The 14,280-nt window shown below is 46.7% G+C and overlaps 1 protein-coding gene across 1 annotated transcript in view; it reads left to right on the top strand.

The window, feature by feature from the left end:
- The window catches only part of LOC143933348 (IgGFc-binding protein-like), a 93,988-nt gene that overhangs the window by 61,168 nt on the left and 18,540 nt on the right, over positions 1-14,280 (top strand). The window contains exons 20-25 of the mRNA XM_077456213.1: positions 5,125-5,147; positions 5,518-5,568; positions 7,508-8,734; positions 9,968-10,305; positions 10,412-10,985; positions 12,897-13,492. Coding sequence (XP_077312339.1) covers positions 5,125-5,147; positions 5,518-5,568; positions 7,508-8,734; positions 9,968-10,305; positions 10,412-10,985; positions 12,897-13,492 — 2,809 coding nt within the window. The remainder of the gene's footprint in view (positions 1-5,124; positions 5,148-5,517; positions 5,569-7,507; positions 8,735-9,967; positions 10,306-10,411; positions 10,986-12,896; positions 13,493-14,280) is intronic.

The raw sequence follows: 14,280 nt of genomic DNA, 5'->3' as shown, positions 1-14,280 counted from the left end.
ATGGCAACCAGATATCCAGAACTCAGACAAGTCTTCCAACCAGAGATTGGACCTCAATGAAGGGTCAAAACTGGGATCCAGTGACAGATGGGACATTATCACATTTGAACCATGTTACAAAAAAAGGAAGGATAAAAAAAGCTCCATATGGTGCAGGTCATTTTAAATCTTATAAAAAATACAAACATCAAAGACAGATGGCTGCATAAAATGTGAGGGTAAAGGTGATGGACTGGCCAAGCATGTCTCCAAACCTAACCCCTCTTGAGCAGCTGTGGGACATCCTCAAACAGAAGGTGGAGGAGTGCAAGGTCTCTAAGATCCACCAGCTCCATGAAAGGGGGCAAATCACAGGATGTCACAGGATGCTCCGGGGTCACCGAGTAACAAGGGATTGTCTGGGGTCACTGGGTTGTGCAGGATACTGTAGGGTGCAATAAAAGCCATGGGGCACACAGGTAGTCATAGAGGTCAATTGAGGCAGAGAAGCACACACAGGTCACTGGAGTCACTAGAAACACTGGCATGCACAGGGGTCACTGGAGGCACAGGGGTGCAAAGAGATTACTGTAGTCACTGGAGATACAGGGGTTAAGGAGGTCAATAGAGGCACAGAAGTGCAAAGAGGTCATTGGGATCAATGGAGACACAGGAGTGTACAGGGGTCACAGAGGTCATTGGAGGAACAATAGTGCAAAGAGATCATTGCGGCCACTAGAGACACCGGAGTGCAGAGGGTTCACAGAGGTCCCTGGAGGCACAGGATTGCACAGGGGTCACAGATCACTGGAGGCACAGGGGTTACTGAGGTCAATAGAGGAACAGGAGTGAAAAGAGGTCATTGGGGTCACTGGAGACACAGCAGAGCACAGGGGTCACGGAGGCCAATAAAGGCACAGGTGTGTAAAGAGGTCATTGAGATCACTGGAGACACAGGAGTACTGAGGGATTACTGGGGTTACTGCAAGCAAAGGGGTCACAGAGGTCAATAGAGGCACTGGAGTGCAAAAAGGTTTTTGAGGTCACTGTAGACACAGGAGTGCACAGGGGTCACAGAGCCCATTGGAGGAACAGGAGTGCAAAGAGATCATTGCAGCCACTGGAGACACAGGAATGCAGAGGGTTCACAGAGGTCAATGGAGTCACTGGAAACACAGGCACACATAGGGGTCACTGGAGGCACAGGAGTGCAAAGAGATTACTGTAGTCACTGGAGACACAGGAGTGCACAGGGGTCACTGGAGGCACAGGGGTTACAGAGGTCAATAGAGGCACAGAAGTGCAACAAGGTAATTGGGATCACTGGAGACACAGAAGTGCACAGGGGTCACTGAGGTCAATAGAGGAACACACAGGAGTGCAAAGAGGTCATTGGGATCACTGGAGACACACAGGAGTGCTGAGTGATTACTGGGGTCACTGCAAGCAAAGGGGGTCACAGAGGTCAATAGAGGCACTGGAGTGCAAAAAGGTTTTTGAGGTCACTGGAGACACAGGAGTGCACAGGGGTCACAGAGGTCATTGGAGGAACAGTAGTGCAAAGAGATCATTGCGGCCACTGGAGTCACAGTAGTGCAGAGAGTTCACAGAGGTCACTGGAGGCACAGGATTGCACAGGGGTCACTGAGATCACTGGAGGCACAGGGGTCACAGAGGTCAATAGAGGAACAGGAGTGCAAAGAGGTCATTGGGGTCACTAAAGACACAGGAGTGCACAGGGGTCACTGAGGTCAAAAGAGGCACAGGAGTGCAAAAAGTTAATTGGGGTCACTGGAGACACAGGAGTGCTGAGGGCTTACCGAGGTCACTGCAAGCAAAGAGGTCACAGAGGTCAACAGAGGCACTGGAATGCAAAAAGGTTTTTGAGATCACTGGAGACACAGGAGTGCACAGGGGTCACAGAGGTCACTAGCGGCACAGGATTGCACTGGGGTCACTGAGATCACTGGAGGCACAGGGGTCACTCAGGTCAATAGAGGCACAGAAGTGCAAAGAGGTAATTGGGTTCACCGGAGAAAGGGAAGTGCACAAGGATCACAGAGGTCAGTAGAGGCACACACAAGAGTGCAAAGAGGTCATTGGGATCACTGGAGACACAGCAGTACAGAGGGGGTCACAGAGGTCACTGGAGGCACAGGGGGTCACAGAGGGGGCACAGGAGTGCAAATAAGTCGTTGGGGTTGTTGGAGACACAGGAGTGCAAAGTGATCACTAGGGTCACTGGAGACACAGGAGTGCACAGGGTCACAGAGGTCACTGGAGGAACAGGAGTGCAAAGAGATAATTGCAGTCACTGGGGACACAGGAGTGCACAGGGGTCACAGAGGTCACTAGAGGAACAGGAGTGCACAGAGGTCACAGAGGTCAGTGGAGACACAGAAGTGCACAGAGGTCACAGAGGTCAGTGGAGACACAGGAGTGCACAGAGGTCACTGAGGTCACTAGAGGCACAGGAGTGCACAGAGGTCACAAAGGTCAGTGGAGACACAGGAATGCACAGGGGTCACAGAGGTCAGTAGAGGTACAGGAGTGCAAAGAGGTCATTGGGGTCACTGGAGACACAGGAGTTCACAGAGGTCACTAGAGGAACAGGAGTGCACAGAGTTCACAGAGGTCAATGTAGACACAGGAGTGCACAGAGTTCACTAGAGGCACAGGAGTGCACAGATGTCACAGAGGTCAATGGAGACACAGGAGTGCACAGAGGTCACAAAGGTCAGTGGAGACACAGGAGTGCACAGAGGTCACTAGAGGCACAGGAGTGCACAGAGGTCACAAAGGTCAGTGGAGACACAGGAGTGCACAGAGGTCACAAAGGTCAGTGGAGACACAGGAGTGCACAGAGGTCACTAGAGGCACAGGAGTGCACAGAGATCACAAAGGTCAGTGGAGACACAGTAGTGCACAGAGGTCACTAGAGGCACAGGAGTGCACAGAGGTCACAGAGGTCAATGGAGACACAGGAGTGCACAGAGATCACAAAGGTCAGTGGAGACACAGTAGTGCACAGAGGTCACTAGAGGAACAGGAGTGCACAGAGGTCACTAGAGGCACAGGAGTGCACAGAGATCACTAGAGGCACAGGAGTGCACAGAGATCACAAAGGTCAGTGGAGACTCAGGAGTGCACAGAGGTCACAGAGGTCACTAGAGGAACAGGAGTCCACAGGGGTCACAGAGGTCACTAGAGGAACAGGAGTGCACAGAGGTCACAGGAGTGCACAGAGGTCACAGAGGTCAGTGGAGACACAGGAGTGCAGAGGGGTAACAGAGGTCACTAGCGGCACAGGATTGCACTGGGGTCACTGAGATCACTGGAGGTACAGGGGTCACTCAGGTCAATAGAGGCACAGAAGTGCAAAGAGGTAATTGGGGTCACCGGAGAAACGGAAGTGCACAAGGATCACCGAGGTCAGTAGAGTCACACACAAGAGTGCAAAGAGGTAATTGGGATCACTGCAGACACAGCAGTACAGAGGGGTCACAGAGGTCACTGGAGGCACAGGAGTCACAGAGGTCAATAGAGTGCAAATAAGTTGTTGGGGTTGTTGGAGACACAGGAGTGTAAAGTGATCACTAGGGTCACTGGAGACACAGGAGTGCACGGGGGTCACAGAGGTCACTGGAGGAACAGGAGTGCAAAGAGATCATTGCAGTCACTGGTGACACAGGAGTGTACAGGGGTCACAGAGGTCAGTGGAGACACAGGAGTGTACAGGGGTCACAGAGGTCAGTGGAGACACAGGTGTGCACAGGGGTCACAGAGGTCAGTAGAGGTACAGGAGTGCAAAGAGGTTGTTGAGGTCATTGGAGGCACTGCAGCAGGGAGCTCAGCTTAGACATAGTGATGCATTGCTTGAACTCTGAGCTGTGTGTTGCTTTGCCATTAAAAGCCAGACCGATCAGAGGAGCTGTCTGATTGGCCGTTGCGTCCATGATGAGAAATGTCTCGTTATTGGTTGTGGCACAATGGCCTGCCCAACTGGAAATCGACTGAATAGCTTAAAGTATGACTATTGGCAACACTTTTTCTTTCCATTTTGGAAAGAGTAAGGGAGGGTTATAGCCCCGGTCAGTGTTTTTTCTATCTGTTTCCCTTTGCAGAGATTTTCCTACACTTCCTGTCCCATAGCCAAACAGGAAGTGAAAAGGAAATCCCTGCAAATTAAAGGAATCCCTTGAACGGATCCAACCCCCCTACCCCCTCCCCCTCCAGGTCCTCAGAGCGTGAATGTCCCCACTGGAAGCCTTTCCACCTATTACTTTTCTGGGGACAACACAAAATGTGGCATTCTCTCTTGCTTTCACTTTTGATGATAATCAATAAACAAGACGAATAGAGAGGGTGGAACTCCTTAACAGACAAGAACAGCAATAAAAACCTGGCAGGGGTTCTGATCCCTTTCCACTCTGACCAAAACTAAAAAAAAAAAAAAAAAGTTTTGCCTTTAGTTATTCTTTATGAAGGTCCTCATATGACATAGTTTGGGGAAATATAAAGTGTACAGTCCAATTGTAACATGTATGACGAGCTTTACTTTATTCTCCGCTGGAAGTCTGAGTCTTAATCTCTTCGGAAAAGTTTATCTATAAAAGTGGATTTTTTTTTGTTCCTTTAAATAAACGTCCAATTTACTTTATGGTGGTTCAGACCAATCCTAAAAGTCCAAAAGTCCATCGTCTTTGTTCGCTATATTAAAACTCTTGAGCTCTGGCTAAATATGCGATTGTCCCTCCCTGGGACTGAGATAGTTAATACAACCTTTGACTTTAATTAGGAATCCCTCATAAGCTCTCCAAGGAACCTTCCCCCAAGCTAGGAGGTCTGGAGTGTGAGGACAGGTCTCTGGAGGAACTTGTAGAGGGCCCGTGGTATGTTGGCAAGTGTTGCCTTTAGTTAAGATAATAAACCCGTCCCCAGAACACGCTTTATGTTTAATTGATTTGGAGCTTCCCTAATTCACCTTCCTTGTGTGTTTTTTGAAGCGGGATTTGTCAGTTTTAAAATGTAGTTGTCACAGGAAACAATGGTAATTTTGTCTGCTTGTGATGGGCTAGGGTTTTGGCAAATTGCATCTTTATGTTGCAGTTGCTACAATTATATTTGTGTGTGTGCAATCTGCAGGTCCTTGCACTACATAGTTGAGGGTAACTCCTAAAGAAAATTGAATAAGAAAGTTGTATGGTGTATGGCCAGCTTAATTCTTTCAGTGGAGTCACACCTGTCTAACTGATTTGGCTTCAGGAACTTTAACGTTGTCCACTTTTTATTTTTTATTTTTTTATTGATGTATAAAAATTAATAATAATAAAATTATTATTATTATTATTTATTAATATTATAATATTATAAAATATTAATATTATTATAATTAATATTATAATTAATATTATTATTATAATTAATATTAATATTATTATAATTAATATTATTATTATTATATGATAATAAAAATAAAATATTATCTCCTTCACCCAATGTGACTTTCTAATGGTTTTTAATTTTTATATTTTTCAGCTATGGGTTTCAGGCTACTTCTGCACATCTGTGCCCTGATGTGCCTCAGTGGTAAGTGATGGTAATTGTATTTTAAGTCGGCTTATTGAGGAATAACCCTTTCTTGGATTTTTGGATAAGGTGGTGTGATCAGAAATGGAGAGGAATGTAGGTTGTCAAGCTGCCAAAGAAATGTACTCATGTAATTGGAGATAGTTGGTGTGTGTGTGTGTGTGTTTTAAATGTAATCATCCTTTGTAATAGGCATAGGGCCCCCCCCCCCCATCTCTCCTCTGTGCTGGAAAGACTGAGAAAGAGGGGGGGTGGGGGCAGATAATCTCTGGCTTCCCAGGAAAAAATAAAATGCAAAGTTTACGCCAGAGGGACGCCATGATGTCGCTTGCGGCATCTGAGGGTCGAAAAGATGGTCAGGGCAACCTGGTCTATGGCAAACTGCTGCAGATTTGCTCTCTCCCCCCTCCCCGCCGCCTGTAAAAGCAATCAACCTGTCGTTTACATTGCAGGGAATAACCTGCTGAGCACTATATCGCTGCAGGCAGGGGCAGACTGACCATTCAGGCACTTGGGCACTACCCAAGGGCCCCATGCCACTAAGGGGCCCCATCAGAATTGCCAGCCTCAATAAAACCAGGGACAGTACCGTATTTTTTTTTTTTTTTTTTGTTTCCAAGATTATAGCTGCCCCACCTCTCTAGTATCTTTTTTTTTTTTTTTTTTTTTTGTGTGTGTGTGTATACTGTGGGGTCCCATAATCTATTGCCCGGGGGCCCCATTAGTTGTCAGTCCACCCCTGGCTGCAGGCATCATTCATTTCTCTCCACTTCAACCAAAGGACATCATATGGTGTCCACCTAAGGTTGAGGGGGTTTTGGATGACCTTTAGACTGTGGGGGGAGGGAGATCATATCTTCATGGTGGTCTTTGATGTCTTTTTTGCTGGTGGTCTGGGTTGAATACCCCTGAAGCGTTAACCAATAATATGTTAGAATAATGAATATAAAGTTAGAACTCTTCGTATACCTACCCTTGTGGTAAGTAACCCGGAGTATCAGCCATTGTATCGGCATGACCATTCCAGAAGAAGGGGTAAGCAATGGTAGCTTTTATCTTTTTGGTTTAAGATGTTCAAAGATCGTTATGGTAAACTACATTGCTGCCTTGTCTCGGTTCATATGTCATCTGACTTTGGCCTCAATACCCTACTAGTCCCTGACCTGGAAACCAATATGAAGGCTGTTAATCCTTCACCACTTATTTGTAGTCTGTAACTCACAAGGCAATGAAGCCAGAGTCATAATTGGCAGAGTGATTGATCAATGGCTTGCTTACAGTAAAAAAAAGGAAAAACCCACCTTAGAAATGTTTTTGTGATGCAAGCCTTATGTCTCCACCCATAGAGACCAATCGATGAATGGCATGGTAAAGGGTTCACTAGCAGTACATGGTGTATTGGTGACCTGGTTAGATAATGACATGCTTTCATAGATCTAAATTTATTGTAATATGTTCTTAACAAATGGCTCAGTCAGGGGCAGACTGACCACTCATGGGGGGGGGGGGGGCCAGGGCAATAGATTATGGGGCCCCCAGGCAATCAGAAATTATGGGGCCACACAGTATACACAGACCTATTTTTATTGGCTGAGAAGGTACTGGAGAGGTGGGGCAGCTATAATCTCAGGATTTTTAGACCAAAAGGATGTCGGTAAGGGACATTTCAGAGACAGATATAAAAAAAGATTCTTAACGTTCCTGGTTTTACTGAGGCTGGTAATCCTGATGGGGGGGGACGACCCCCTAGTGGCCTGGGGCCCTCGGGCAGTGCCCGAGTGGTCAGTCCGCCCCCTGGGCCCAGTCCTGACCACATGTAGTCAAGTAAAAGATTAATGTGGCCACGTGTTGGACTTATTCGCCTCTTTACGTCTATCTCTTTAAGTCTATAATGACTTTATACCATGAGTAACCCTATTGCTCTGCACTTTGTTTTCAGGATCTAGCTTGGCAGGTCCACTGGGTAAAGAATTTGTCACTGTCTTCATGCAGAACTATCTGGTCTCCCCCAGCACTGCCAACTTCCAATTGTTCATTACCGCCTATTCCCCCTCCACTAACGTAACTGTATGGATAAACAAATCGCGTTTCATACAAGTCCTGGTGCTGGATGAACAAGCCACGGCCACTGTTCAAATCCCAGCGAATGCAGAGTTGCCCGGCGTTGGCAAGTCGAGCAATGTTATCGGCATCAAGGCTGATAAGGACATCTCGGTCCTGGCTATGAATTACAAGGTCGAAAGTGCTGACACCAGCGTTGTGTACCCCGTGAAAGATCTCGGCACTGACTACTATGTGGTGACACCTCTGAATGGTCCCATTGATTCATTTAAGGAATTTTCTGTGATCAGCTACCAGGAACCCACCAGTATTGATGTCTTCCTCAAAGGAGCAGTCACATTTCAAGAGAAGCTCTACCCAGCTGGCAGCAAGCTTAATGTCCTCTTAGAACCTTATAGTGCCCTTCAGCTTCTTAGTAGTGATGACCTGTCTGGAACAAGAATTGTGTCTCAGAAGCCTGTTGCAGTCCTGAGTGGACACACATGCACATGGAAAAATTCTAGGTGCAATCATGTCTACGAGCAGCTTTTGCCAGTGACTAGCTGGGGTTCCAGTTTCATTGTACCGCCAATATCTCTTCAGGTCACATCTGATATTGCATTTGTGGTGGCCTCTTCTAACACAACGATTGAATACCAAGTCGGAGCAAGAAAAGCAAGCCAGAACTTAACTGCGGGGCAAACCATTCAGCTAGAGGTGCCAGTCAAAACTCCCATCTACCTTACTGCTAGCGCTGGGATTCAAGTTATTTTCTATTGCACTGGGTGGTTTGATAAGGCCAGAGTACAGTATGACCCCATCCTCATGACTATTCCACCAATCGGCAGCTATTGCACTTCTTACTTAATCTACAGTCAACAAGAGTTTAACAATTACGGCACCTTGGTTGCCAAGACAGCAGACCTTTCTAAAGTAAGCATCAAAGAAAGTCCTGCTCAAGGCCTGACCTGGCACGAAGTCCCTGGCACAGACTACTCCTGGTCAACTCAAAACTCAAGCAAAGAATTCAGTGTCCAACTTATAGAGAATACATCACCATTTATGCTGCTTTCCTTTGGCTTTATGAAAGCTAATGGCTATGGCTCTCCAGCTATATGCATTCGTGGTGAGTTTATTATTTTTTTTTTTTAACCATAAACAAGTTCATCTTATATTTTCATATGATGTAAGACTTGTAAACTTAATAGGTTGCATGTAATCTATAATTCCTTTTCGTTTTTTTTTCCTTTCTACTTCTTCGTTCTTCTTTCTTCTTCGCCCTTCCTTTCTTTCGTCCCTCCGCCCTTCCTTTCTTTCGTCCCTCCGCCCTTCCTTTCTTTCGTCCCTCCGTCCATCCGTCCCTCCTTTCTTTTGTCCGTCCGTCCGTCCCTCCTTTCTTTTGTCCGTCCGTCCGTCCCTCCTTTCTTTTGTCCGTCCGTCCGTCCGTCCCTCCTTTCTTTTGTCCGTCCGTCCGTCCGTCCCTCCTTTCTTTTGTCCGTCCGTCCGTCCGTCCCTCCTTTCTTTTGTCCGTCCGTCCGTCCGTCCCTCCTTTCTTTTGTCCGTCCGTCCGTCCCTCCTTTCTTTTGTCCGTCCGTCCGTCCCTCCTTTCTTTTGTCCGTCCGTCCGTCCCTCCTTTCTTTTGTCCGTCCGTCCGTCCCTCCTTTCTTTTGTCCGTCCGTCCGTCCCTCCTTTCTTTTGTCCGTCCGTCCGTCCCTCCTTTCTTTTGTCCGTCCGTCCGTCCCTCCTTTCTTTTGTCCGTCCGTCCCTCCTTTCTTTTGTCCGTCCGTCCCTCCTTTCTTTTGTCCGTCCGTCCCTCCTTTCTTTTGTCCGTCCGTCCCTCCTTTCTTTTGTCCGTCCGTCCCTCCTTTCTTTTGTCCGTCCGTCCCTCCTTTCTTTTGTCCGTCCGTCCCTCCTTTCTTTTGTCCGTCCGTCCCTCCTTTCTTTTGTCCGTCCGTCCCTCCTTTCTTTTGTCCGTCCGTCCCTCCTTTCTTTTGTCCGTCCGTCCCTCCTTTCTTTTGTCCGTCCGTCCGTCCCTCCTTTCTTTTGTCCGTCCGTCCGTCCGTCCCTCCTTTCTTTTGTCCGTCCGTCCGTCCGTCCGTCCCTCCTTTCTTTTGTCCGTCCGTCCGTCCGTCCGTCCCTCCTTTCTTTTGTCCGTCCGTCCGTCCGTCCGTCCCTCCTTTCTTTTGTCCGTCCGTCCGTCCGTCCGTCCTTCCTTTCTTTTGTCCGTCCGTCCGTCCGTCCGTCCCTCCTTTCTTTTGTCCGTCCGTCCGTCCGTCCGTCCCTCCTTTCTTTTGTCCGTCCGTCCGTCCGTCCGTCCCTCCTTTCTTTCGTCCCTCCTTGTTCTCTTTCCGCAACTTAGAATTGGGTCCAACTTGCAGCAGCCTGAAATGCAGAGTGAAGGAAAAATGCGAAATGGTCAATGGGAAACCAGTATGCATCCCCGATTCAGAAGCCTACTGCCATGCTGTTGGCGACCCCCATTATCGAACCTTTGATGGGTACTTTTATGACTTCCAAGGAACCTGCACTTACACCATCGCCAAGACCTGCAATGGTGACAGCAACCTTCCGACTTTCAACATTGAGGCCAAGAATGAAAACAGAGGTAGCACTCGTATATCCTACGTCAGTTATGTCACTGTACAAGTGTATCAGCAAACCATATCTCTAGTGAGATCTGAATATGGTTTTGTGAGGGTAAGTTTGGTTAGCTAGGTTTTTCACTACATACTGAAAAGCAAATTAATGATTTTTGGACACATACATATAAAGTCCTTTCTTTTCATTTTTGCTTCTCCTTTAGGTGAATAATCAACGTAACCGCCTGCCTATCAATATTAATAATGGCCAGGTCCGGCTCTATCAATCCGGTGGCTCGCTCGTTATTGTGACTGACTTTTCCTTGAAGGTATACTATGACTGGAACTCTATACTGAAAGTATATGTCTCCAGTAGCTTCTTTGGCAGCGTCTGTGGCTTGTGCGGAAACTACAATGGAAACCCTTCAGATGATTTGATGACCCCAGATGGTGTTAAAATTACTAATCTTATTGACTTTGGCAAGGGCTGGAAAGTAGAGGATGGAGACAGGGTCTGCTGGCACAACTGCAATGGAGAATGCAAGACCTGCCCTCCTGACACTCAACAAACCTACATCGGTGAAAAAAGTTGTGGCCTGCTGTCTAAAGCCGTCAACGGTTCCTTCCTCCAATGCCATTCAGTCATAGATCCAAAACCGTATGTAGATAACTGTGTGTATGATCTTTGCATGAATGCTGGTGCCAAACAGATCTTGTGTCAAAGTCTGAAGACCTATGCAGAAGCCTGCCAGCGAAGCAAGGTTGAAATTGGAGAGTGGAGAACGCTCACTGGATGCTGTAAGTAGATGCCATATTTATATTCCAACCACTGACTTGTATTTTTGCACACAATATGCCGAAACATAACACTGTCAATCTAGGCTTCCTGAACTAAATGCTGACCAATGCCATATATTGGTAAAAGGTTAGGTCCAGACGGGTCACTTGCCTGGTCTCTGGTTTTATGCAAATGTGTTATGTTTCCATCGGTATGGATGCATGTCTGTCCAAACCTTATTCTAGTTGAGTGAAGCTCTTGTGCTGTTCCTGCTGGTGAGACTTGCCCTTGCTTTACTGTCTCAGACACAACTAAAACTAAGTAAATATCAGTGTGAGGAAAGCCATCCTTTGGCAGTTGACACATGAGTTACCATTGGAAGACTCCCCTTCCATTCCTGTGATCATGGTCAACATCTGAAATTCTGATCGTAGTGGTCTCCAAAGCAGAAGGTGAAAATTGCTTTTCCCAGTGGAGCCAGGTCACAATATAACCCTTCAGTGGTGTATTTCCCAACCCCCCTTTAATCAAAAACTATCATATGCATAGTCTAACTGGCCCCATATTTAATTACTAAGCGACTGTTTGAATTAGAGTTTTTTTTTTTTTTTTTTTTTTTTTAATTTAAACCAACTTGCAGTTAATTTTCTACACTTATGTTTTGCCATTTAGATTAAATTGACTCCCATTCTGGCTTCTGAAAAATAAGAAGCCATGTTGTGGGGGGTCCCCTTCAGTTAAATTGCATAATAAAAGCTAAACCTTGAGGTCTCCTCTGACGCTTGCTTCTGAGGGGACTACCACTGATCTGTCTGAGAGGACCTTGATCTTTAACAGCCTGAAGGAGGGGTCCACATCCCTGTAGTGACATGGACACCCAAAAAAGACCCTCATCTGCAGTAAAATGGAGACTGCCACCTCCTTCTATTATGACAATGGTCTGACAGGGTTTTTGAACCTGGGTTCCATGGAAGCCTAGAGTTCTCCAGAGGTTGGTGGGGTTGCTTGAGAAATTTCTGCCTCTCAAATAAGTTCCCATTGATCTTTGGCTAGGATTCTTCCTATTGAGCCCATGTGTATTAAGCATTCTTCCCATGGACCATCACACTAAAGTATCTTGTGAGTTTTCGATATAGCAATCTTTAGCAGGGGGCAAGTTATTTCAAGGGTTTCTGTGTTTTGGAGGTTGAGAAGCCTATTGCCATCTCTCATTTTATACTCCTAATGTGGTGTCGCCTTGTCGCAAGCTCCACTGGTGTAGACTACATGTGATTTTCTATTGACACACATTTCTCGGGCATGGTTCACAGTTGTCTCTATGAGGAAACTGGTCAAAAGCAATGTGCAGCCAATGCTGGATGGGTGCATGTAGATGGCAAGAGCCTGAAAAGGGCTGGAGGAAACTGGCAGCACTGAGCCAGATCATGGCTATCCAATAAAAGGATTTGGGCAGCTGTAGTGCAATGCCTTGATCTGTGGTCGATGAACCAGGAAGCACTCTGCTCTAAGCATTTGCGGGTTGGCAGCATGTCAAGTCCTGTGATCAGCTGGAGTGGAGGGCAGGGGGTGTCTTCATACAGGAAAACATAGCCCCTGGCATTTAATATTGCATTGTGGGATTGTAGACACCCCCCCCCCCCCCAAATGATGGCAGATGTGTCTGTGGGGGGGGGGGGGGTGTTTACCAAAGCTTGCAACTTGGGGAGAATAAACAAATTCAGCTCTAATATACTTTGGTTTGGGCATTGTACGAGGGGCTTGCCTTCCGTAGGGGTGGGGGTGGCTACTCCTCACTAATTTGAGATTATGAAAAGGGGGGGGGGGGGGCGGTGTAGAATTTGTGTATTGAATGCTTCCTAGTCTTTTGACACATTCAAAATGTCCACTATATTAATGTTAATGACAGGTCCATATATTCACTTTTCCCACAGCAATGCAATGTCCTGCAAACAGCGACTACAAATTATGCTCAAAAGCCTGTCCGGCCACATGTAACAATGATGCTACTCCATCTGTGTGTACTGATCCATGTGTGGAGTCTTGCCAGTGTATGGAAGGCTATGTGCTTGATGAAGGAAAATGTGTACCAAAAGCCAACTGTGGCTGCGTCTACCAAGGAAAACTCTACGCTCCCAATGAGACCTTCTGGGGGGATAAAAAGTGCGAGCAGAAATGCACCTGCAATCCCACCAACAAGAAAGTAGAATGCAAATTCACCCGCTGCAAGTCTTCCGAGACCTGCTCAGTGGTGAACGGCATCCAAAATTGCTACCCTGTCTCGTATGGCACCTGCTCCGCCTCTGGAGACCCCCACTACTTCACCTTTGATGGTTTAAGGTATGACTTCCAGAGCACATGCATCTACCAGTTTGCAGCACTGTGCAATATGTCAGATTTGGTAGACTTTCAGGTCAACGTTCAGAATGAATTCCGGGGCAGCAAGGTCGTGTCTCACACCTCCACAGTGCAAGTCAAGCTGTGTGATTTTGATATTTCCATCAACAGGCGGTACAAGGACCGGATTCTGGTGAGTGGAGCCTTTCAGCTTCATACATTATGTAGACCAGGGGTCTTGACACTATGGCCCTCCCAGTTGTTCAGGAACTAAAATTCCCATTATTTCTAGTCATGTCTGTGAATGTCATTTTTACAATACCTCATGGGATGTGTAGTTTTGCAACAGCTGGAGGGCCATAGTTTGGAGATCCCAGATGTAGACCATTGTTAGCAAAATTTTATGCTGTAATCCAATGTTGGGTATGTGGGGTGTTTATATAATTTTTTTTTATTTTTTGTTCAGCCAGCTTTGAGAGCCATGTAAGTAGTGCCTTTTTTTGGGGGGTTGTCTTTGTGGTGGTCTGGTTTTGGTGCCCATACCCAGCCCTGCTAGGAGGGATACTATTCTAATGCTGAACCCTCCACCATCTAGTGCCCTGCTCCTAGCCATTGGCCTTCATGACCTTCCCAGCCATGGACCTTTTCATTTCCCCCACCCTCCCTTTCCTCCAAGGAAAGAATGTCCACCCAAATGGTTTGCTGCATTTTACTGGTGGTATTCAGGAGATCACAATCTGGTCACATCACAGGGACATGCATTCCCGAATCACTTGATGTTAGTCAATAACATATAATGGAATACCTGTAACAGTCACAAGTGAAAGCATGTGCATTACTTTTAACAGCCATCTCCCTTTTCCTCTGCCTAGGGTCATTGGTACTCTCGGGACCATGCTCTTTAATCACTACCTTGCTAGGAACATCTCTTCCAGGGATATGGCCTCGGTGTTCTTCAGCCTGGCCTACAATGCCTTTTTG

Source organism: Lithobates pipiens, unplaced genomic scaffold (assembly GCF_037356315.1).
Source record: "Lithobates pipiens isolate NorthernLeopardFrog02 unplaced genomic scaffold, aLitPip1_a1.2 Scaffold_27, whole genome shotgun sequence".
In the NCBI taxonomy this organism is placed as follows: domain Eukaryota; kingdom Metazoa; phylum Chordata; class Amphibia; order Anura; family Ranidae; genus Lithobates; species Lithobates pipiens.
Note: the sequence above shows the minus strand (reverse complement) of the source record. Positions and strands in the feature narration are given on the sequence as shown.